The following is a 23,757-nucleotide window of genomic DNA, read 5'->3' as shown; positions in this document are numbered from 1 at the left end:
AGAATCCTCATACATAACGAAGCTAGTTTCAAAGAAACCAATCAACATTTATTCCTTTATAACTGGGTAAAAAAGTCAGTGCTAGAACTGTTATGCAGAGCAAGGTAGGACAAATGTATATAAGAGGTCACTTTTCTACTTCGGCCTAGTTTAGAGAACATAACATCCCATTCTAGGCCTACATGCCCTCAACCAGTTCCTAAAGAAGGAGAAGTTTGAAATGCTCATGTTGCCTCATGTTTTGTCTGACTTGGACCCAGGAGATTGGAAGTAGTATTGGACTTGCGGGATGCCTATTTCCACATTCCCGTCCTGCTTGCCCATTTCTTCTATCTGCGGTTTATGGTGAGACACAAGACTTTTCAATTCACCCTGCTCCCCTTTGGCCTTTCAGGTGCCCCTCGGATGTTTGGGGAGGTGGAGAGCAAACCACCCTGTTCTCCAGCGGAATCTGGGCTCCACATCAACCTGCTGAAGCTCCAGGTCATCTGGCTAGTGAAATTGCTCATGGACAACACCACCGCCATGTGGTACAGTAAAACAAGGCACAAGGTCTCTTTCAGCAGTAGGGAGAGCCTTAGCTAGATCCGTTCATATCCGCCATGTCAGCAGTTTTGCACATTAGAGTTTCCAAGGCAGCTCTCACTTTTTTTGTCCATACCACTTCTGCCCAGTGTTCTCAAGAAGATCAGGAAGAGCAGGACTCAAGTCATCCATGTGGCCGTGGACTAGACACGGAGAGTCTGGTGTCCTGAGCTTCTAAACCAGCCCATTGATCCTCTGATCAGGCCTCCCCTTCAGGAAGATCTCCTGTCATAGCAGCAGGGGAGGGTTCTCCACCTGAACCTGTCCACTCTTCACCTTCTTGCTTGGAGATTGAGCGGTGGCAGTTGACAGCTTATGACCTTTCTCCTGAAGTTTGTAATGTCATTTTGACAGCCATGCATCCCTCCACCACGATAGTACAAACCTTCAATTGGAAGACATTTGTGGCATGGAGTGCCGATAAATCCATTGGTCCCCTTTCTGCTCCCCTTTCTTTAATTTGTTGTTTATTCTTTCCCTTGCCCAGCAGGGCTATGCTCTTGGCATTCTTTAGGGATATCTCTCTGTTCTGTCTGCCTTCTTGTGGATGTGTTCAAGTAACCCATTGTACATAGGTTCTTGAAAGGTCTTGTCCACATCTTCCCTACTTTGCAATTCATTATGCCTCAGTGGGACCATAATTTAGTACTCAGTTTTTTGATGTGTGTTCCTTTCGAGCCTCTCCACAACTGTCCCCTCAGGCAACTCACACTGAAAACAGGTTTCCTTGTGGCAAATATATCTGCCCATAAAGTGAGTGAGTTACAGGCCTTGTCATCCAAGCCACCTTACCTCTCATTAAACCCTGACAAAGTAGTGCTCCACACAAAGGCCTCCTTTCTGCCTAAAGTGGTCACTGCATTTCATTGTAGGCTAGTCCATCACCCAGTCTATCTTCTAAGCTCCTCTACATACCTCTAAAGAAGAGGAGCAACTCCACTCTCTTGACTCAAATAGAGCATTGTAGTTCTACCTTAACCGCACATGAGAGTTCCTGATGGACGACAAACTCTTTGTGGGGTATTTTGGTGCGACGAAAGGTTTGAGCGAAGAAAGGGTGGGTAGTACAGAAGTAGACTAGCCCTCCCTGGCCACGAAGCACCTCCCTGAAGGGATATATGATGTTACAACGCGGACTTTTACTCCGCATACCGTTACAACGCGGTTTTTACAACGCGGATACTGTAACAACGCATGTATTTACAACGCATTTTTTTACAACGCAGGTACCTTTACAACGCAGACCATTACAACGTAAGTATTGGTAAGTATATATTATTTTTTATAATATAATAGTAACTTAATTTTAAAACTATAATTTAATGTAATTTTAAATAATTTAATTTCCGTAAATTAATTTAAATTTAAATTAATATTACTTTATTTTTACCATGTACCCCTGTACCCCACAAACTCAAAACTGACCCTAAACCCCAAAAATAAATTAAAGTAATTTTATGAAATATAATTAAAATTAATTATTGTAAATTAAAAAAATTATAACTTTATTTTTACCCTGTACCCCTGTACCCCAAAAACTCAAAACTGACCCTCAACCCCAAAAATAATTTAATTTAATTTATTTACTATTAAATAATTTAATTTAAAATTAAATTTAATTTATTTTTACCCTGTACCCCAAAAACTAAAAACTGACCCTGAACCCTAAAAATACCCCTTTACCCAAAAACTAAAAACTGACCCTGAACCCTAAAAATACCCCTTTACCCAAAAACTAAAAACTGACCCTGAACCCTAAAAATACCCCTTTACCCAAAAACTGAAAACTGACCCTGAACCCTAAAAATACCCCTTTACCCAAAAACTAAAAACTGACCCTGAACCCTAAAAATACCCCTTTACCCAAAAACTGAAAACTGACCCTGAACCCTAAAAATACCCCTTTACCCAAAAACTGAAAACTGACCCTGAACCCTAAAAATACCCCTTTACCCAAAAACTGAAAACTGACCCTGAACCCTAAAAATACCCCTTTACCCAAAAACTGAAAACTGACCCTGAACCCTAAAAATACCCCTTTACCCAAAAACTGAAAACTGACCCTGAACCCTAAAAATACCCCTTTACCCAAAAACTGAAAACTGACCCTGAACCCTAAAAATACCCCTTTTCCCAAAAACTGAAAACTGACCCTGAACCCTAAAAATACCCCTTTACCCTAAAACCCAAAACTGACCCTAACCCCTAAAAATACCCCTTTACCCTAAAACCCAAAACTGACCCTAACCCCTAAAAATACCCCTTTACCCCAAACATATAACATTTAAAATATAACTATATACTTACCAATACTTACGTTGTAATGGTATGCGTTGTAAAGGTACCTGCGTTGTAAAAAAATGCGTTGTAAAAACATGAGTTGTAACAGTATCCGCGTTGTAATGGATGCGTTGTAACAGTAGTGCGTTGTAAAAAATGCGTTGTAACAGGTGCACACCCCCTGAAGGCTTGCGAGCTCATTCTACCAGAACTACAGCTGTAAACAATGCATTAGCATATGGAGTTCCGGCCCTGGATATTTGCCAGGCAGCAACCTGGGTTTCATTGTACATGTTTATCAAACATTACTGCCTGGACAGTCAGGCCCGTAGTGAAGGGAACTTCACTTGCTTAGTCCTGCAGGACTTACTTGTGTGAAATTGATCCACAGACCCACCATCGTGGATGGAATTGCTTGGGCATCTATCCAAAGGTAAGGGATCTGCAGCTAAAAGTCCTTATCAGATGCACAAGTTGCTTACATTTGGTAATGCCTTAACTGGTAGAGATTATATCTAGCCGCATATTCCTTACTGACCCACCCCTCCTCCCCGGTCTGCGGACAGATTTCTACGGTCAGGGCTGCTACTTCTCAGGGCCCTAGTTATCCACACCAGTGTAAGTTTTCTTCATGGTTCTGCACTTCTGGCATTGAAAGTAACTAATGTCAGTGCGCATAGGTGGTACCTTTATAGGTGCCGTGGTTCTCATTTTCAGCATGGATGACACCGACAACGCACGCAGAACCGATTGAGGCCACCTACCGGTGTGTAGGGGTACTGGTCACAAATGATCTTCTGTATACAGTCTGACACCTAGGAAATTAAAAGGTAAGGAATCTGCGGCTAGATGTAGTCTCTACCAGATAAGGCATTACCGAAGGTAAGTACTTTGTTATTTAATACCTATCAGTCATCCCTACGGTATGCCCTGGACAGCTCAAGGGCAGGGTATAGTGTATGTAAAAAGTATGACATGTATCGTTAAGTTTTACATGTCCTCGTAGTGAAAATCTCTTAAATTTGTTTTTCACTACTACAAGACGTATCCCTGCCATAGGATAAAATTGAGATTACCTTATTATATTTTATAAGTGTAATTCCCAATAGAGAAGAGATTGGACCCCCAAGTTTGGTGTCTCTCGAATCACAATTTAAAATCATAACTTATGGTGAAGTCAGATTTTAAATTGCAATTCTGAAAATGTCCCTTTTGGAAGGAGCAGGTTTTTCACTTTAGCCATTTGATGCCTTCTACCTCTCTCAGAATACACAACTGGCATGGGCGATAGCTGGGTGTCGGGCATTCCCTATAGACAGAAATACACAAAGGCAGCATAAGTGTGACTGATGGGCAATCCACATCCTGATGGGCATCCTGGGCAAGATGTGAGGGAAGAGCTGATACACCTGAATAGGCTGTATCCTGTCCCCACACAAAGGGTTGTACAGTCCCTGTAGTGAGTCTGGAGCCAGGGCAGGAATCGCAGGGACTGTGCACTTCAAAGGCATCTCTTTGAAGTCTACCCACTACTTGTGTATAGGTACTGGACCTTTGACACCATCTACTTCAGTACACTTCTGGACTTGTGATCACTCTGTCACGAAGAATTGCTGTGCTGCAGAAAGGAATAACACTCTAATGGAATATAGCATGCTACAACGCAAGCTTTCACATTGCGTTCTATTACAATGCAGCTGTTACAACAACTGCATTGTTAGAACACATGCCTTTACAATGCAAGCCATTACATCAACTTGCTGTAGATGGCACCCTAACATTAGGAATAGTGTAATTTACCAACTCCAGCCTATGCAACAGTAGGGAAAGTGTTGGAATAGGAAATTATACTATTCCTTATGTTAGAGCGCCATCTACTGCAAATCAATGTAATGACTGGCACAGAAAAGGCATGCATTCTAACAACACGGTTGTTGTAATGACCGCGTTGTAATAGTATTGTGGTCTAATTTCTGCATTGTGAAGGTTGTTCCCCCTCTAATGGATTACTGCTTTGCTGGACTCTTGCCTTCCTGTGATCTTGCCTTCCTGAGCTGCCCTGCTGCCTGCTGTTCTCCTGAATGGGTGAAAGGGATTGGACCAGCATCACTTGAACCCAGTGTGACTCCAAGGGTTTACTGTCTTGCCTGCTGTTCTAAGTCTCTGGAATATCAAAGACTTCAACTACCTCTTCCTACATTTGCATCTGGACTTTACAAGCTGTGAGTCTGCCCTGTCAAGTGGTGACACCCCAGTTCTCTACCCTTGGAAGTGAGGTGCTTCTACATCCAGAACCCAAGCATCCTCCTTGGAACTGGCACATATTCACCTTTGTGTGAGTCAAAACCAGCGCATCCTCGTTGTTGCGTGAAGCGGACCCGGCACATAACCTTCAGAACCAATGCATCGGCTTTGGAATTGCTGCAGTTGCATGGAGAAAATTGCCACGTCTAATCCACTGCATGGCTCGACCATGATGCATCACTTAGACTGCACATTGCATCTTCGTCGACAAATCCCGGATCAAGGTACTTTGCTTCAGCTGGACAACATAGGTCCCTGTATCTGGCCCACACTCCATCACGGTCTGCCTGAACTTTTGACTTTACCCCGGTCCTATGCCACTAGAAAACCCATTTGTGCCTATTGCTTTCAAGAGCTATTTTAAATGTATTATTTATAAATTCTATCACAACTTTCACTTTGTGAGTTTTTTGTCATTTTGGTCACATTTTATTTATAAAATTAAGTTCTATTTTTCTAATGGTGTGGATATTTTTGTAGTGTTTTCCCTGCATTACTGTTTGAAGTGTTGTACAAATATGTTACACTTTGCCTCTTAAGTTAAGCCTGACTGCCCTGTGTCAAGTTACCACAGCCTGAGCTCATGTTAATTTAGGCTATGTTGTGACTCACCCTGACTTGGAATGTGGTTCCTGTTTGAACAGGGTGCATTCATTTGCCACCCAGAAACTCAATGTTTAACAATCCCACTCACTTTTTCTACTCATTCCCAGAGTTTGCTGTATTGGACTTTTGGTCACTTTGTAAGCAAATTCAAGTTAATTATGCAACCCTGTATGAGGGATACAATGTGCTACTCTACTGATCACAGAAGGTCTTTGCTCTATAAAACTGAAATCCATTCTGGGCCGCATTGCATAGAAGTGCCTTTTCTGACCGATGACCTGTCAAGAGCACCCTCTTACACAATGAAATGGTACTTTGTGACCAAATAAAGTAGCATTTAGTACCACTCTGTGTTGGTCTACTCATACATATGGCCCTAAGCCAGCCCCCTTATACTTCATCTGTTAACTGTCCATGCCATGGGATGTCTTCTTGACAGTAAAAACAAATTCATCACATTGTAGTGTGTGCTTGACTTCTTGCAGAACTTGTTAGTATAAGGTGTAGCATACTTACTTTATTCCGTTAATGGAATAGTTCCAAAGACTGGCAAATAGTGCAATGAGGCAGTCACACAAATATGGCAAAACACCCATAGACACACCTAGTGCCTAGTTCTCTGGGAGAGAGTCTTGTCCAAGTCACATGAAGCCTAGCTCCCTCAGCTCTTGGAAGCTATGTTACTTTATTACTCCCAGTAGCTGTTTAAGAAAGTAACCATATTATTTGCAATCAAGTTATGCTTTATTTCACAACATTTCTTGCATCAAAAATTAAAAACATAGCTTTAATCTAGAATAAAATTTTTACTATTAAGTAATATCCGTTAAAACATATAAAAACAATTAGCAGCAAACAAGTAAGGGTAAAATAATATTTACAATTTTGACCGGACACAACGCCTACTATTTGATACAAAGGCACTGAGAGTATGGTTGTATTCTGGCCTCCAGGTTTACATGGTGAAGCTATCAATGGATGTTACGCCGCTGCACATTTTACTAAATTATGGCTGTTAATTGTAGGGAGTGTAAAGAGTTCCTGACACTGGGTGGGTATGCAGCCCCTCTTGTCCTTTCAAAACTCCCTAGATATACCATGGCATGCTTAACTCTTTATTTAGTCACGCAAGCCATGGGTGGCTAACCATAACTGGGATCTTCTGAAACATTGATAGTCTTTCTTCAATCCTGGTTCATCTTCTAGAAAGGCTCTTGTGTCCCCTGTCAGCTGCACAACCAGTTCTACAACTTCACTTTGGGGTTTAGATGCACTATGGGAAACATTTGCCGCCAAATCATGTCTTAAGCTTTATCCAGTTAAGCCTTTATGAGGTCTTTTTTTCATGTATTATTCATCTGTTTTCTTTACTAGCATGCCATAACTGCTACTCTTAGACATTCTCTCTTTTTGCAGAAGTTTCTGACCAAGATCTGGTGGGGGAAGCTGTCCGTGGACAACTCCTTGAAACGGCTTCTCTTCTGCATGGTGTTTTTCCCTTTAATTTACACTGGATTGATCACCTTCAGGTAAGAGCTCCATATTAATTAAAGACTGATATATTACATGAAAGTTCTTTAAATGTATTAAAAGAATTCTGCCTAGTCACCCTTTAGACAGCATTGTAAAGCATAAGAACATTGCAATAAGATTGTCATAAGAAAGAGAGTGCCAGTGAATATGTGAGTGAGTGGATGAAGGAGAAAAGTTGTTATCATAATCAAGGGCTTATTGCAAGGTCTGGGGCATCCTCAGGGTGCTGTAAACCAGAATAGTCCCAGAAAACCCATGCTCCGACACTGCATGAGTCCCAGGTAGAGAGAAGTATTTGCTTGGTTTGGAAAGCCTGTGCCATCCTGTACTGTTGGACATTTTGCTGGCATGCTTTATTTTTTTGCCACTGGACTAGTTGAGTGTGACTACTACCCTTGTTTTTCTGGCTAAGAATTGACTGAAGGCCTTTCTACTGTTCCCTTGATAGAGGCTGCATTTTCAGGCACATTCCTACCCCCATTGTGGTGAGGCAGGCCGGGCTCTCCTTGGAATATTAGTTTGAAGTGATCTGTGACCACGGGGTTACTTTACATCCACATTACCAAAGACCACCTTTGATGAATGTTAGTTACGTTATCATTTCTCCACCTCTTCAAACCACTGTTTTTGTGGGAGGTTATAATAATGTGTCATAGATTGTCATGGATGCTTTGAAAGCACCATTGGAGAGGAGGTGGGTTATCAAATATCTGTGCCTATTGTTCACCTATCAGGAGGTGCCATAGAAGGAAGAGGCTTTCAGGTCATGCACGTTTGTTTGGACCCCCCTTCACCCCAGTAGGTTAACTTGTTCCCTCGCTGCAGGATGTTTAAGGTGGGTTGTGTGTGTGTGCTTGTTGCATATGTATGTGAGGCTAGAGGGCTGTAAGTCGGCTGAATATTGTGGATGACTGACACCATGAATTGTTCTGGACAAAATAATGGTTCTTCAACAGGTTGTGTGAGAAGTTGGCCTGGTATATGATGTTCACTATTCTAGTGACCACCTTGCACCAGTCCAAACAACCCTTATGGTGACCCAATGTCCAATTGATAATGTACCTAAAGTACATTGTATTGAATTTAGAGAGAGCACAGCTGGGCTGTGGGTATGATTAGCAGGCCCACAGCCACATTAAGTTGAAAACCAGTGAAGCAAAAAACAAAAAGTGGGGTGACCATAGGAAAGCAGACCCTACTCTCCTACACAACCCCCCCCCCCCCAAACGCGAGGACATTAGACTAACCTTGACAAGTTGTGTCTTCATGTTCTAAGTGGAAGTACCTGAAGAGATCATCTGCATTGCCATGGTCAGTCCATGGTCTGTGCTCCACTGTAAAGTCCATCCCCTGTAGGGAAATGGACCACCTGAGCAGTTTGCGGTTTTCACCCTTCATCTGATTTAGCCACAAGAGGGGCTTATGGTCGGTCTGAATCTTGAAGTGAGTGCCAAACAAGTATGTTCTCAACTTCTTCAGGGCCCACACCACAGCGAAGGCCTCCATCTCAATGGCTGACCAATGTTTCTCTCTAGGGGTCAGCCTTCTGCTAATAAAAGCAATGGTCTGGTCTTGACCATCTACATTAAGTTGTGAAAGCACAGCTCCCTTCCCCAACTTAGAAGTTTGGACAAAGAACTCTTTTGGGTAGTCAGGACTCGTTAAGATAGGTGCAGAGCACATGGCCTTCTTCAGGTCATCAAATGCCTTTTGACAGCTTACTGTCTACTGAACCTTCTTTGGCATCTTCTTGGAAGTCAAGTCATTAAGTGGTGTCACAATGGACCCATAATTCTTAACAAACTTTCTGTAATAACCAGACAGGCCCAAGAAAGCTCTGACCTGTGTCTGGGTGGTTAGAGGAGCACAGTCCTTGATGGTCTGGATCTTACTCTCCAGTGGTTGATCCTGACCCCAACCTACAAGGTGGCCCAGGTACACAACCTTACTCTGCCCTATCTGGCACTTTGTGGCCTTGATAGTTAGGTCTGCCTTTTGCAGGGCCTCTAAAACCTTCTTCAGGTGGATCAGGTGATCCTCCCAGGTGGAGCTGAAGACAGCAATATCATCTAGATAAGCTGCACAAAAGTCATCCAACCCAGTGAGGACTTGGTTCACCAACCTTTGGAAAGTGGCAGGTGCATTCTTCAAGCCAAAGGCATCACCACAAATTGGTAATGACCTCCTCGGGTTGAGAAAGCAGTTTTGGCCTTGGCATCCTCAGCTAACCTGATTTGCCAATAGCCAGCTGTCAAAAGAAATGTGCTCAAAAACTTGGCAGAAGCCAATCTGTCAATGAGCTCATCTGCTCTTGGAATTGGGTGAGCATCTGTTCTAGTGACAGCATTGAGACCTCTGTAGTCCACACAGAACCTCATCTCTCTCTTACCATCTTGGGTGTGAGGTTTTGGTACAAGGACTACTAGGCTGGCCTATGGGCTCTCTGATGGCTCAATTACTCCCAGGGCCAACATTTTCTGCACCTCAGTCTTTATACAGTCCCTGACATGGTCAGGTTGCCTGTAGATCTTATTCTTCACAGGCAGACTGTCACCAGTGTACACCTCATGGGTGCACCAGTTAGTCTGACTAGGTGTTAGTGAAAACATATGTCTGAAGGACTGTAGAATTTGTCTGCGGTCCTGTTGCTGCTGGTCAGTGAGCCTGCCAGCTAAGGCCACACCATCAACTGAACCAACATCAGGGGTCTGAGTCAGCAGGTCTGGGAGAGAGTCACTCTCTTCCTCCTGCCCCTTATCTGTAGCCATGAGCAAGCCCATGTCTGCCCTGTCATCATAAGCTTTGAGTCTGTTGACATGGAACACCCTGTGGGGTCTCCTGGGAGTGCCTAGGTCCACCAAGTAGGTGACTTCTCCCTTCTTCTCAACAATGGTGTGGGGTCCAGACCATTTGTCTTGGAGTGCTGCTGGGGCCACTGGCTCCAGCACCCAAACCTTCTGTCCTGGCTGGTACTCAGTCAGCACAGCCTTTTGGTCATGCCAAGCTTTTTGAAGTTCTTTGCTAGCCTCAAGGTTTTTAGAAGCCTTCTTCATATACTAAGCCATCCTGGAGCGGAGACCAAGTACATAATCCACTATGTCTTGTTTAGGCTTTTTGAGAGGTAACTCCCATCCTTCCTTCACCAGACATAGGTTTCCCTTACAGGATGTCCAAACAAAGGCTCAAAAGGGCTGTAGCCAACCCCCTTCTGTGGGACCTCTCTGTAAGCAAACAGAAGGCAGGGTAGAAGGATGTCCCATATCCGCCTAATCTTTTCAGGTAACCCCTTGATCATACCCTTCACGTTCTTGTTGAATCTTTCAACAAGTCCATTGCACTGTGGATGGTAGAGTGTAGTGTATTTATAATTTACACCACACTCTTTCCACATTGTAGTCAAGTGCCTAGACATAAAGTTTGCACCTCTGTCTGAGACAACCTCCTTCGGAAAGCCCACTCTTGAGAAAACTCCCTGAAGGTCTCTTGCCACAACAGGAGCTGTTGTGGTCCTTAGGGGAATAGCTTATGGATACCTGGTGGCACGATCCACTACCACCAGTATAAATATGTGCCCAGAGGCTTTTTGGGGATCCATTGGTCCAACAATGTCAATCCCTACTCTTTCAAAGGGTAACCCCACCACAGGTAGTGGTATCAGGGGGGCCTTTGTGGTGCCACCTGCTTTGCCACTGGCTTGGCAGGTTACACTGGAGCGACAAAACTCCTTGGTATCTTCTGACATATGGGGCCAGTGAAAGTGAGGGACAAGCCTGTCCCAAGTCTTGTTCTGGCCCATGTGTTCTGCTAAAGGAATATCATGGGCTATGGTAAGAAGGAAACCCCTAAAGGAATGAGGTATGACCAACCTCCTGGAAGCACCAGACTTGGGGTCTCTAGCCTCAGAGAAAATGAGCCCTCCATCCCAGTAAACTTTGTGGGTACCTGTAGCATTCCCAGCAGCCTCAGAATCAGCTTGCTGTCTGAGGGGTTCAAGAGAGGAACAGTTTAAATGTGCCTGCCTCAAGTCTGCCCTTGAAGGTCCCTCTGTCCCAAGAAACTCAACCTGGTCAGGTTCAAGCTCTTCTGGGACAGTTCCCTCAGAGGTCTCAAAATCAGTTTCCTGTGAAGGCTGATCTTCACTTGTAGGCAGGAGGGACGGCACTGCCTTTACCCTACTGCTCTTTCTCTTGGGTGGCACTTGGTCCATAATTTTAGGATTCAAGTTCTGTTCAGCGAGGCACTTTTTGGCCTGTGACCTGGTCACAGCAAGGACATGTAATGATATACCTAACATCTCAGCATGAGTCCTATACTCCACTTCTGACCATAGTGAGGATTCAAGGTCATTGCCAACATACATTCAACTGGGAGATCTGCACTTACCACAACTCTTTTGAGGCCAGTTACCCCTCCCCAGGAGAAATTAACAACTGCCACACTATGTGTAGTAGTGACATTGCTAGCATTGGTCACTAGGTAATTATCACCCAGTACAATCTGTACAGGGTCCACAAAGTTAGGTGTTACCATTGTGACACTGGCACATGTGTCCCTGTAGGCCTGAGCCACTTTGTCATTTATCAAAGGTGTTTGCCTGTACTTGCCCAGAGTACTGGAACTCACAGTAGAGGACATAGCCATGTCCACATCACAGACAATAACAGCCTGAGTTGGTATTCCGACTAGGCCAGAATCCATCTCAGTTCCCAGGGTTAACCCTACTATAGCCTTGGGTTGAGAACTACCACTGCCAGCTGAACTAGGAGGTGCAGTTGCCTTAGGGGCAGCAGTGGTAGAGGCTGAATCTTTCTTGGTGCAGTCACTGGTCAATTGACTAGTGGATTTACAAAAATTACACCAAGGTTTTCTTTGGCCATCTTTCTTCTTCTCCTTGGAAGCTTGGGACCCCCCTCATTGGACTTTTGGGGCCCTGTAGAAGATTTCTGGTCTTTTGTTTTCTGATCCCCACCTTTTTGGTCTGCTTTTTCTGATCACCACCTTGAACTTGGTTTTTCTGCTTAACCCTGGTTCTGACCCACTTATCTGCCCTCTTTCCCAATTCTTGGGGAGAGGTCAGATCTGAGCCAATCAGGTGTTGATGCAACAGCTGGTTCTGACGATTGTTAAGTATTTGCTCTCTCGTGATCAAATTATACAACCCTGTATAGTCCTTAACTTTACTTCCCAACAACCAGCCTTCCAGAGCCTTAGTGGCACAATCAACAAAATCAGTCCAGTCCTGAGTCTGTGTCTTCTGGGTATCTCTGAACATTAACCTGTACTGTTCAGTGGTTAGGCCAAACCCATCAATCAGAGCACTCTTCAGGAGAGTGTAATTGTTAGCATCATCATCACTGTGAGGAGCTTATCTCTACCTTTTTCTGAAAAGGAGAGCCACAAGATTGCTGCCCACTGACTTTGGGGTACCTGCTGTACTTTGCAGGCCCTCTCCAAAGCAGTTATCCATTTGTGGATGTCATCCCCTACTTGGTAAGGGGGCACAATCTTACTCCGGTCTCTATGATCATAGGACCTGTCTTTATCCTTAGGGATATTGCTGCCACCAGTGGACTCTAGCCCACCTAACTTCCTTTCTCTGTCAAAAGCAAGTTTCTCCTTGGCTAGGGCAAGTTCCTCTCTCTCAATTCTGAGATTGACTTCCCTCATCCTAGCCTGGTGTTCTCTCATCTGAGGCGAAGGCATTCCCATCTGAGAACCCCTAGAAGCATTGGAGCGAAGAGAGTCCCCTGAGGGAGATCTATTCCTCCTGTACCTCTGATTAAGCCCACTTGGAGGCCTGAATGGGGCTGTCCCATTATCAGCCCCAAATTGGCTTAGGTTAGCCTGGCTAAGTCTTCTGACTGGTACCTGGCAGTCTACCTCTTCTCCAGAATCTTCATCAACCTCATCCTCCTCATCTTCTAGGACTGGGGGGTCAGTATCATCATCTGTTGAGGGCTGGACCTCATCTGCATTCCCTGTAGGGCCTGAACCAGAGGCCTTTAGAACTTCAGATTCCTTTAGGAGTTCTATCAGTTGCTGAAGGGTAGGGTTAGACCCTTGTTTCACCTTTCTTGTAGTACACAAGTGCCTCAGTTCCCTGAAGCTGAGTATATCAAATTTGGAGGGTGCCCTGGGAGGGTCACTCACCACAGGTAGAGGTCCACTGGACTCACCTGTGCCAGATATGATCTAGTGAGGTGTGGGTGTGTGCACCTACCTCCACTAAGTGTTTTTCTACTGAACCTCTCTAGGAGTTGTAGTCAGGGTGTGCTAGGCCCTTTGCTCTACAACAACTAAGTTCAGTAGAACTTAAGTAATCTAAGTCTTATTATATGTCCCTATAGGTACCTATGTGATCTTTCAAATGATATTGCAAAGATTACAATTGGTAAAACAACAGCAAGCTCAAATCCCAACCGCTGCACACTAATGTGAGAAGTTGGCCTGGTATATGATGTTCACTATTCTAGTGATCACCTTGCACCAGTCCAAACAACCCTTATGGTGATGGTTGTAAAGTCAACCTTATAGACCAGCTAGACAAAGCAGTCTTAGGCTAAACTCAAGAGGGCATGTAAAGCCAGCTGTTTTACCTTATGTAACCCCTTTAATACCAAATAAAAGGACACCACACAGGATATATATATAAAATATATATGTATTCATTACTAGACAATCCCTCTGAAGTCTTTAGGAGGTCAGAGGCACAAGCACATAACAAGATACTTAATTAAAATACAATAAGTTGCACAAAATACAGTAGGGCCCTAGAGGCACGCTAAGCCATATACTAAAACAGTGGTAAAAGAACCACTACCCAGAAAATGGATAGGCCTAGGGCCAAGGGAATCGCTGGGGCTACGCTGTACTACCAAGAGTTAGGAAGCAGTCGGCCCACGGGATGCGTATGCAGTGTCTAAACACACATGCGGGTTACCATAGAGAATGAATGGGAACAAAAGAGTTAGAAACTAGTTCTTTTAGGGCACTTCTGAGTGGACTCGATGAAAGTTACTTTAAACCTATATAGTTGGATAGTCAATACCCACAGGAGCACCGGAGTACTCGCATTACCTCACCCACAGAAAGCGGGTGCATAGGTGTCAAAGTGTGTCGGGTTTCGTCGCTGAGTCCTATGGAGCCATGAAGAAAGATGCTGCAGGCGACCAGGAGAGAAGTGTTCGGTTGGATCCAAGGGTGGATCGTGGTTGAAGAGTACCTGAAAGCAGAGGGGACAGAGTCTGGGTCACTAGCCAGTGACCAGGAAGGAACCAGGCGATGTCGTGAAGCAATCAGGTGATGTTGTGAAGCTTGTCTCTGCAGCCACGTGGACCAGGAGGCGTCATCGACGGCCAGTAGTCAGGCACGGACTATCCCACAAAGGCTCTCGCTGTCGGCGGTGTTGGCTTCCGGATTGGAGTCAACAAACCTTGGCAAAGGCAACCCACGCAGGAATCGAAGTTGGCTTCTTAATCAGACCAGCAAGGTCTGATGGGCTGCTTCTTTTCAGGGAAGCAGGGGCCAGTCTGGAGCAACCAAACCAGCAGTGTAAATTCAAGGTTTCGTCGTCAAGATGACCACTAGCCAACGGGCAAGTGACAGGACAGACGCGTCAAGCAGGAAAATGCAGAAGGGCCCCACGCAGAACTCGTGGAGTGTGCAGGGCTGATCTTCGGTGTAGATGATGCTCGGGCTGGGGCTTCTCAATCCCCAATGCACAGCTTTGAGGATGCCTCAGAAGCTGCGCGGAAAGCAAGTCGATGACTTTTCAAGATGGCCTGTCCCACGTCTTGCGTCGCCTCCACGGGTCTCAGCTTTGCTGGGACTGTAGATCTGGCTGAAGGAAGTCTGGAAGTCTGGTTCTTGTCAGGCTCTGTGCTCGGGCTCCGGCAGGAGCGTAGACAAAGCAAGCCGTTGATCACTGGATGGTGCCTGCTTTTGCAGGGTGGTCACTCCTTGACCACAAGGGAGATTCTTCAGTCTTCTATCTTCAGGTAGAATGTCGAAGGTCCAGAGTTTCGTTTCAAGTTTCAGTCAGGATAAATCTAAAGTCTTGGGACCCAGCTCCTACCTATATACCAAATCTAGGGGCTGGATTACTTGCTAGGTACCTCCTATGGGTGGGACCAGGGAAGGGGGTGGTTACACCCCTTTCCCTTTGTCCAGTTTTGCGCCAGAGCTGGGGCTGGCGTGCCCCAGCACTGGTTTGAACTGGACTATGCATGGGACACCTTGTGTGCCCTAGGCAGTGTCTCATTTCTTTCAGCCCTCCCTGCCCCAATATACTATAGCCTGGGCCTCCCAGCAGCAGTAGGTCAGACTTGTGTCTGTGGCAGCAGCATCCATTTTGTAATGCTGAGACTCTGCTTAACTTTAACCGGGATTAGTAGGAACAACATGTCTTCTCCCTCTAGAAGGGTGGAATGCTACCCCCGTTGCCAGGACTGTCGTGGGGGTAGTATTCCAAAACGTATGACACCTTACTCGACATGTTTTGATAAAGCCAAACCAGAGTTAGCATTTAACCGCGAGGTTCATAATGCACTTAAGAGTATATGGTATGGCAATATCCTAGAACAGCTATAAGGACATGGTTCCGAAAGCTGCAGACAGGCTCAGCTCATGCTAGAGCACCATCTCACATAAAACCAAGCACTCTGCCTCCAGGATTGTTAAGGCCTGCCATAGGAGTGACTTATGGGTGTATATGTGTCTAGATATAAGGTTAGATATAGGGATACTATATCTAAGCAAGGGGTGATTACACAACCTTGCCCCAGCTGAGTGATCAGCCAGTTGTGTCAATGTGAGTGACCAGACAGGGGTGGCATAATACATGCTGCAGCCCCTGGTATGCATTGGATGCACCTATGCCCTGGGTACCTATAGTACACTGTACAGGGGCTCATAAAATGACCCAATGTCCAATTGGTAATGTACCTAAAGAACATTGTATTGAATTTAGAGAGAGCACAGCTGGGATGTGGGTCTGATTAGCAGGCCCACAGCCACATTAATTCGAAAACCAGTGAAGCAAAAAGCAAAAAGGGGGGTGACCATAGGAAAGCAGACCCTACTCTCCTACACATTGCACTTGTTCCACCTGAGAATGAGATAGTCTGGATGTTCTTTGGTACCTGGTTCCCTGTCTCAAAACTTGAACTGTCAGAGGGCCGGAAGAATTACATCTGCCCCTTTGCCATACCAGATATTTCTTCACTGAAACTCACTCCTTCCTATTTCTAGTGCTGTGCTGGGCACCAACTAACAATCCGACAACCTTTGCAGAGCTTGACTGAGAACAATCTACAAACCACCTTAATCTTTTGGACTCAGACCTTCCCTTTTCATGCCAGCGTTAAAACTGGAATTAAATAGGAATGCTTAGAAGAGACATCCAATCCTGACTGGAGATGTGCTTGGATTGCAAACTCCAACTTTATCTTGATGCAAAAATGGAAAGCGATTATCTGGGGTCATGGGTGTGGCTTGAGATTTATCCATATAGCTTTATTATTTATATTTCCATTTGCCACATATCTATTGTGTTTTACACAGTGAATGTGTGGCCCATATTAGACCCTATTTTCTGAGAACACATTTGACGCTATTCACAAAGAAAAGTTACACTTGTGAGTACTTAACATGTTCATAATTAGTCTTACACGTTTGAGTAACTTTACTAATCACAAAATCTGAGTGTAAAGATATTCAAAACTGTAGATTTACATGTATCCACCCCCTTAAATATGGGGGAGGCTAATATATAGGTATACATGAATTAAAAAAAAAGTAGTCCAAGTGAGAAATTTGGTTGTTGACTGTTGGGGGAGTTAAACCTGCTCAAGCAACAGCCACAATTCTTGTCAGGGTGAACCACAGAATGTCATCAATTGGTGTAACTCCCTCTACCTAGACTGGTAGGGAAACCTGATCTTTGTTTATTAAAACATTGCAAAATGGCATATTTGCCACCACATTTGGAACATTCATGCCTATATTTGCATGGATTTTTCTGTCAGAAATCTCTGTTAAAATTCCAGCAGGCTCCTGTAGTGATAGCTTGAGATTTTGCCCAAGTGCCCACCCCTCCCGGGGTGGGTCTGTTAAGAAGGGCAGGGTAGCAATAGCAGCCCACTAGCAGTATGCATCATAGGGGGAGGTCTCTGGGGGATACATCCATTGCATCCATAATTCATTATCCACCTCACCCCCAGGGTTCAATGGAATGAGGAAACTCTTCGTCATAATGTAGCCAGGCAAAACCTTCCAATTCTGACTGAGCCTTTCGAATTGTATCCAAATATTTGAAAAGTGAGACCAAACTGTCTGGAAATCATATGCAGTAAACACTTGCAAAAATCAGAAAGGTTGAGGTCCAAGAGTCAATATTAGTGGGAGCCCTGGGTCTTTTAGCTAGCTCCCAAGCCTCCTCTCTACAGCCTTCTTTGGATTAAATCTCCCTGTGCAGTAACTTGACCGCAACCACAAACACTCCATCCAAAATGTTTGTCTTTGGTATACTTGTTAAGACGAGAACCCAAGGGCATCAACAGCCCCATATAGGGAAGCCTTTTAAGACCAATGACGTTGTCCTTACCATCCTTTTCCCCTAGCGAATTTGTGTCAGATAATCCAGTTTGTCTTGAACTATATCAAGCTTCGGCAAAACTACGATCTGTAACATTGAAGGTGACTCACAACGGCAACAAACCTTAGCCTCTACGGCCTTACTGACAACTCCTGCTTTACGTTTCCTAGAAACTGTCTTATAATGAATATCAAAATCAAAGTTTTCTTGGGGAAAATCTGTCACATAAATATCTATTCCTGTATCGCTCAATATCACAATCATGCACCCCAGACCCTATTAGTCAACCACAATTCATGTGATGTGACAAAGAAATGCATTAAGAAGATTCTTTATTTATTCCAAAAGTATCTCAATGATTCTTCCAATATAAAAACTTACAGTGCATTAAAAATACATTAAAAACACAATACTGTATTTATATAGCAACGAGAGACAGAAAAATAAAGTGCAAACAATTAATCACATCTATGTTGAGTTGTTTCCTATGGAATTCATACTATTCTTTGTCAAAATGTCTACAGCTCTCTATATTCTATTGGACATTGACAAGTTCCTTGGATACAACCAATTTGTAAAACCACAGGCGTCGATGCGTTTCGGTGTTATTATTCTTATGAAAACCACCTTCTTCAAGACTAACACTATATACCAGTCTCTCTTGTTAAAAGACCTGTAAATTCCTATAGACACAAAGATATAAATAACATTGAAAACATGTTAAAAATGATCCTTTTACATACATTATATAATTTCATTGTTAAAAAAACTTTTTTTCAACGCATTTCTATGACCATAACTTGTAATCACAGTATTTAAAAATACATATTATGTGCCAATGTCTACAGTAACAGAAATCCTTCCTAACTTCAGTGTCACAACACTGAGTCAATCTTTGTAATTGGCCACTAGGGTCTAGAAACTCGCAGTCAATCAATACCCATCCATGTATTCAGGGCAATGACGTTAACCCCCACATTCAAACAGGGTAACATCTGACCCACTAGGGTCTGAATACTTCCAGTTAATCATGACACATTAATATATTTAGGGCAATAAGATTAACCCCTACATTCATGCTGTCACTTAAGGTACCATCTGATACACCTAAGTAGTTCCCAGGATGGACCAAAAGCCTATGTCCTCAGACTGATATAGGCGGGGCTCCTTAAGGCTCCAAACGTCAATTCTATGTGTTCTCCATAAGTGCTACAACACAACAACAAATCTTGCTATAAAGACAATGTTCTATTTATTGAGTAGTTTATCAGGTATTAGGGGTGTCTTTCATAGATTCACATGCCTGAATCATTCCACCTCGTCGGAATGGGAGTCCCCGGTATATAAATAAAGTAATGTCCCATAGACATATAGACAAATAGGCCTAAAGACATCACAGTAGTAACCTATCCCTGTCCTTTTGTAGAACGGACCACCTCTAGAAAAGAGCCAATCAGATGTAACCTCCCTCTAGAACCCTCCTGGAAGGAGCCTCTGTCCCTCAGATTTTCTACCGCACGTTGTGCTAAGGGAGTCTCCTCTGAGCTCAGCTCAGTTTTTTCTTCACAACTGGTTTCCAGTGTTCTTGGATATTCTATCCTGATTCTTCTGTGATTGCTGATTTCATCATGGCTGACACACCAAAAAAGGGTCTTTTTAGATCCTGTGGTTCATGTTGAAAGAAAAGGCTGCATATTGATGACCAGCATAAAGACTGTCTGTATTACCTGTATCTGGACCATTCTTCTAAAGACTGCAAGGTATCTTTTCCACTAACACCCTCAAAGATCATGAGGGACGCCTCTTAATCTGTCTTCTGAGGAAAGTGAAGGTTCTTCAGTCTCTTCAAAATCTTCTCTAAAGAGACCAAGGGTGGCTTCCCCTAGCTCTACGGCTCCTCCTCAAAAGAAGACATCAAAGAAGAATTCAGAGGTTCTTTCCATGGCAACTTCTGCAAATGTTTCCTCTCAGGAAGTTCACACCTTCAGAAAGCCTGTTTCGACACCGTCGACGACGGTATCGACGACAACGTCTTCATCGTCGAGGAGAGCTATGACTTCTGCGTCGTATGTATCAACGTCGACGACGACTGTTTCTACGTCGATGGCATCGTCGTCTTTATCCTCATCGGCGACTACCACCCCATCGTCGACGGCAGGTAAGACTTTGTCGTCGACGATAGCCATCAAGAAAATACCGTCAACGTCAAAGCACCCGTCGACGCTTGACTCGCCGACGACGGGATCAGTGACGACCTCGACGACCAATCTAACATCGTCGAGGTCGGCACCATCGACGAAAATGTCGCTGACGAAGGTCTCGTCGACGAAAGCAGCCTCGACAAAGACGTCGTAGACAACAGTGATGTCTCCACCGTCGACGGTGGCCCCGTCAACGATGACTCCACCAACTACGACACCCGTCGACGATCCACCGTTGACGATCACACAGTCGACGGGCTCGTCAACGATGATAGATTCTGGTCTACAAACCACATGTGTGTGCCTAAAGATCACGAAAAAGGCGCTGACGCCTACTTTAACATCGCCAATCAGAGTCCAACCACTGCCTCCAGCATGTCTTCTCCAGTAGGAGGATTCAGATAAAGGAGACATGTTTCAGACGGCAACAAGCCCTTCGGAGCTTCATGTGAAATGTCAAAGTTCAGACGAAGAAGAGGATCAAGGGGAGGAATATCATCTGCCACCTCCTCCTATGGTTTGCCTTCCAGCCTCTTTAGTGACTGACTTGAGATACCTCATACAAGACTACAAACAGAGGTTTCCAGAGTCTCCTGCTCCTCCACCTACCACAGTATCTCAACCTTCACCAAGACCACGGCTTCCACCTCTGAGTGTTCAGCCCGAGAGGTTTGATCTACCACATCCTCCGACTTCTGATGAGGAAGAGGAAGAGGAAGAGGAAAAACAGCAGGAAGAGGGAGAACTGCAAGATATTCAATCTATACATGATGACTGGGATGACTATGTCATTCCCTCTCCCGCTTCTCCAGTGCCTGCGCCCGCAGATTCACCACCAGGCGACATTGGAGGGTTCCAGAATGTACATGAGAGGGCTGCTCAATGTTTTAAAATACCAATGGTCTCTCAGGAACGAGACTGCTTCTTGTATGATTTTAAAGCGCCTCTCAAAAAATCAGTTAGATCAATACCCATCATTGAATACTTGTGGGAGCGGGGTGTTAAAGTCATGCAGAACCCTTCCTCTGTGCCTCCGGTGGTGCCTCGCTTGGATAAAAATTATAGAGCACTTGATACTGCACCGGCCTGTTTAATAGGACACCCCAAACCGGATTCGGTAGTGACACAGGCGGCCCAGAAGAATTACAGGAATCTTTCTGCCCCATTATCAGCACCTCCGGATAAGGAAGGCAGGAGATTAGACAACATTGGGAAGCGTTTTTTCTTCATTGTCTGCAATGACTGTGAAGGCGGCCAGTGCCTTGGCGCTTTTAGGGCGATACAATAGACAACTATGGGCAGATATAGCCCCATATCTATCAGAACTGCCTGACTAATCTAAGGAAGTGGTGAAAAAGATATTACTAGAGGGTAAAAAATCGGCGTCAGAAATAATAGACTGTGCAATGGATATCGCTACAACAGGTTTTCGACAACTGGCTGGAGCAGCTGTCTTGTAACAACAAGGTTGGCTAAGGGCAACTTCCTTTCATCCCGAGATACAGACAAAAATATTGGATATGCCCTATGATAGCCAATTTCTCTTTGGCTCAAAGATTGATGAAGCTCTGCAGACTATAAAAAGGACACGGACACTGCTAGAGCTTTGGGCACTCTCCAGTACAAAAACCAGTCCTTTCGTGGGTCTAGAGGAAGAGGACAGTCCTCTAATAGAGGGAACTTCCAATACCGGTCTTCATATTCTTCAGGCCAGAGTCTATCCCAGTATCAGCAGCGCCAGAAACATGGACAACAACCTTCTTATGGCAAGTCGTCCTTTCGTGGTAAAGGCCAACAAAAAAACAATGGACGTAGACAATGACCTATCTCTTCAGCCAGTCCCAGATTTATTTCCCTCATCAAAAATTGGACGAAAGATTTCACATTTCTTAAAAAACTGGAAGAAGATTACCACGGACCGTTGGGTCCTACAATTAGTTAAATTCGGCCATTCTCTAGAATTCACGCAGATTCTTCGCCAAACTCCTCCCCGCCCTATGCTTCACAAAAATCTACCGCTGCTTCTCCCAAAAGTCTCTCTTATGCTCCAGAAAGGGGCAATAGAGAAAGTCCCTCGGTCTCAAAGGGGGAGGGGATTTTATTCTCGCTTCTTTTTAATTCAGAAAAAAGAGAAGAAGTGGAGACCGATTTTGTACCTCAGGGCCCTCAACAAATTCCTGAAGAAGCAGTCGTTTCGCATGGTGATGATCCAGGAGGTCTTACAACTCCTGGAGGGGGAAGAGTACATGACGTCCCTGGACCTTCAGGACGCATACTTCCATATCCCGATTCACAGAAATCACAAAAAATATTTAAGATTCGCGGTGGCAGGCAGACACTTTCAATTTCGCGTCCTGCCCTTCGGGCTCAAGTCTGCACCTCGCATCTTCACAAAGTTTCTCTCCCCAGTAGCTGCATATCTCAGACAGCCCCATCATCAAGTCTTTCCATATCTGGACGACTGGCTGATCAAGGCTCCATCCTTATAAGGCGCGTCCAGGTCTTTCAACGCCTGTCTGGAACTTTTCAATCATTTAGGACTCACGCTCAATCGGGAGAAATCAGTCCTTCTACCTTCTCAGCGCATCAACTTCCTAGGTGCAACCCTCGACACACGACTAAGGAAAGCCTTCCCATCTCAGGAGAAAAAAAAAACAAGCTTTTAACTCTGGCTATGCTCGTGGCTTCAAAGAAGACCTTAACGGTCCACCTTTTCAAATCCCTGCTGGGAATGAGGTCATCATGTATCCTCTTGATACCTCACTGCCGTCTACAGATGTGCCCCCTCAGATCGACCTGTTCGCCACAAGGTCCAACACCAAATGCCCACACTTCGCAAGTTGGCATCCCCTGAAAGGGTCCCTAGGGAATGCTTGTTTAGATCGCATGGTGCAACGTCTTTGCGTACGCCTTTCCACCATTTCCAATGATTCCCAGGGTCCTCAGAAAGCTGAAAGCGGAGCCTTGTACTCTCATTCTGGTAGCCCCAACTTGGCCACGCCAACATTGGTTCACGGAACTCCACCGCCTATCTCTGGAACCGCCGATACGCTTGAAACAGTTCCCGCCTCTCCTCACGATGAGCAACCAGCAAGTCCAGCATCCGAATCTGGCCTCACTCAAATTAGCTGCTTGGCTCCTGAGTTCAGAGAATTTCAGAGTTTAATTATTCCGCCAGAATGTAGGGCAATCTTGGCTCGGGCATGGGCGAATAGCACCAACAAAACATACTCTTTAAAATGGAAGAGGTTTTGCATCTGGTGTAAGGCTCAAGGTTTACATCCTTTCTCTTCCTCTCCGGAACAAATATTGCCTTATCTTCTCCATCTGGCGAACTCAGGCCTTGCTCATGCTTCCATCAGGGTCCACTTGGCGGCGATATCTCGTTACAGAAGATCTCCTACTGGCCCTTCTCTTTGGTCTCACAGATTGATCAAACAGTTTTTAAAAGGACTCTACAGAACCTTTCCCCCTGTGAGAATTTTGCCACCTACCTGGCACCTAAACACAGTCCTTAACCAGCTTATGAAGCATCCCTTTGAGCCAGTTCACAGGGCTGACCTCAAATACCTCTCTTGGAAGGCAGCCGTCCTGCTTGCACTCACATCTGCAAGACGAGTGAGTGAGCTCCAAGCTTTATCAATACAGGAGCCT

At 44.7% G+C, this 23,757-nt stretch overlaps 1 protein-coding gene across 2 annotated transcripts in view; it reads left to right on the top strand.

The window, feature by feature from the left end:
- Nucleotides 1–23,757, top strand: part of LOC147693338 (transient receptor potential cation channel subfamily M member 2-like) — a 623,295-nt gene that overhangs the window by 307,377 nt on the left and 292,161 nt on the right. For both annotated transcript variants that reach the window (XM_086933675.1, XM_086933674.1), the window contains exon 18: nucleotides 7,192–7,304. In XM_086933675.1, coding sequence (XP_086789801.1) covers nucleotides 7,192–7,304 — 113 coding nt within the window. The remainder of the gene's footprint in view (nucleotides 1–7,191; nucleotides 7,305–23,757) is intronic.

The sequence above is a fragment of the Lissotriton vulgaris genome, chromosome 8 (genome assembly GCF_964263255.1).
Source record: "Lissotriton vulgaris chromosome 8, aLisVul1.2, whole genome shotgun sequence".
Lineage (NCBI taxonomy): Eukaryota > Metazoa > Chordata > Amphibia > Caudata > Salamandridae > Lissotriton > Lissotriton vulgaris.
The sequence above is the reverse complement of the archived record's forward strand: the minus strand, read 5'-3'. Positions and strand labels throughout refer to the sequence as shown.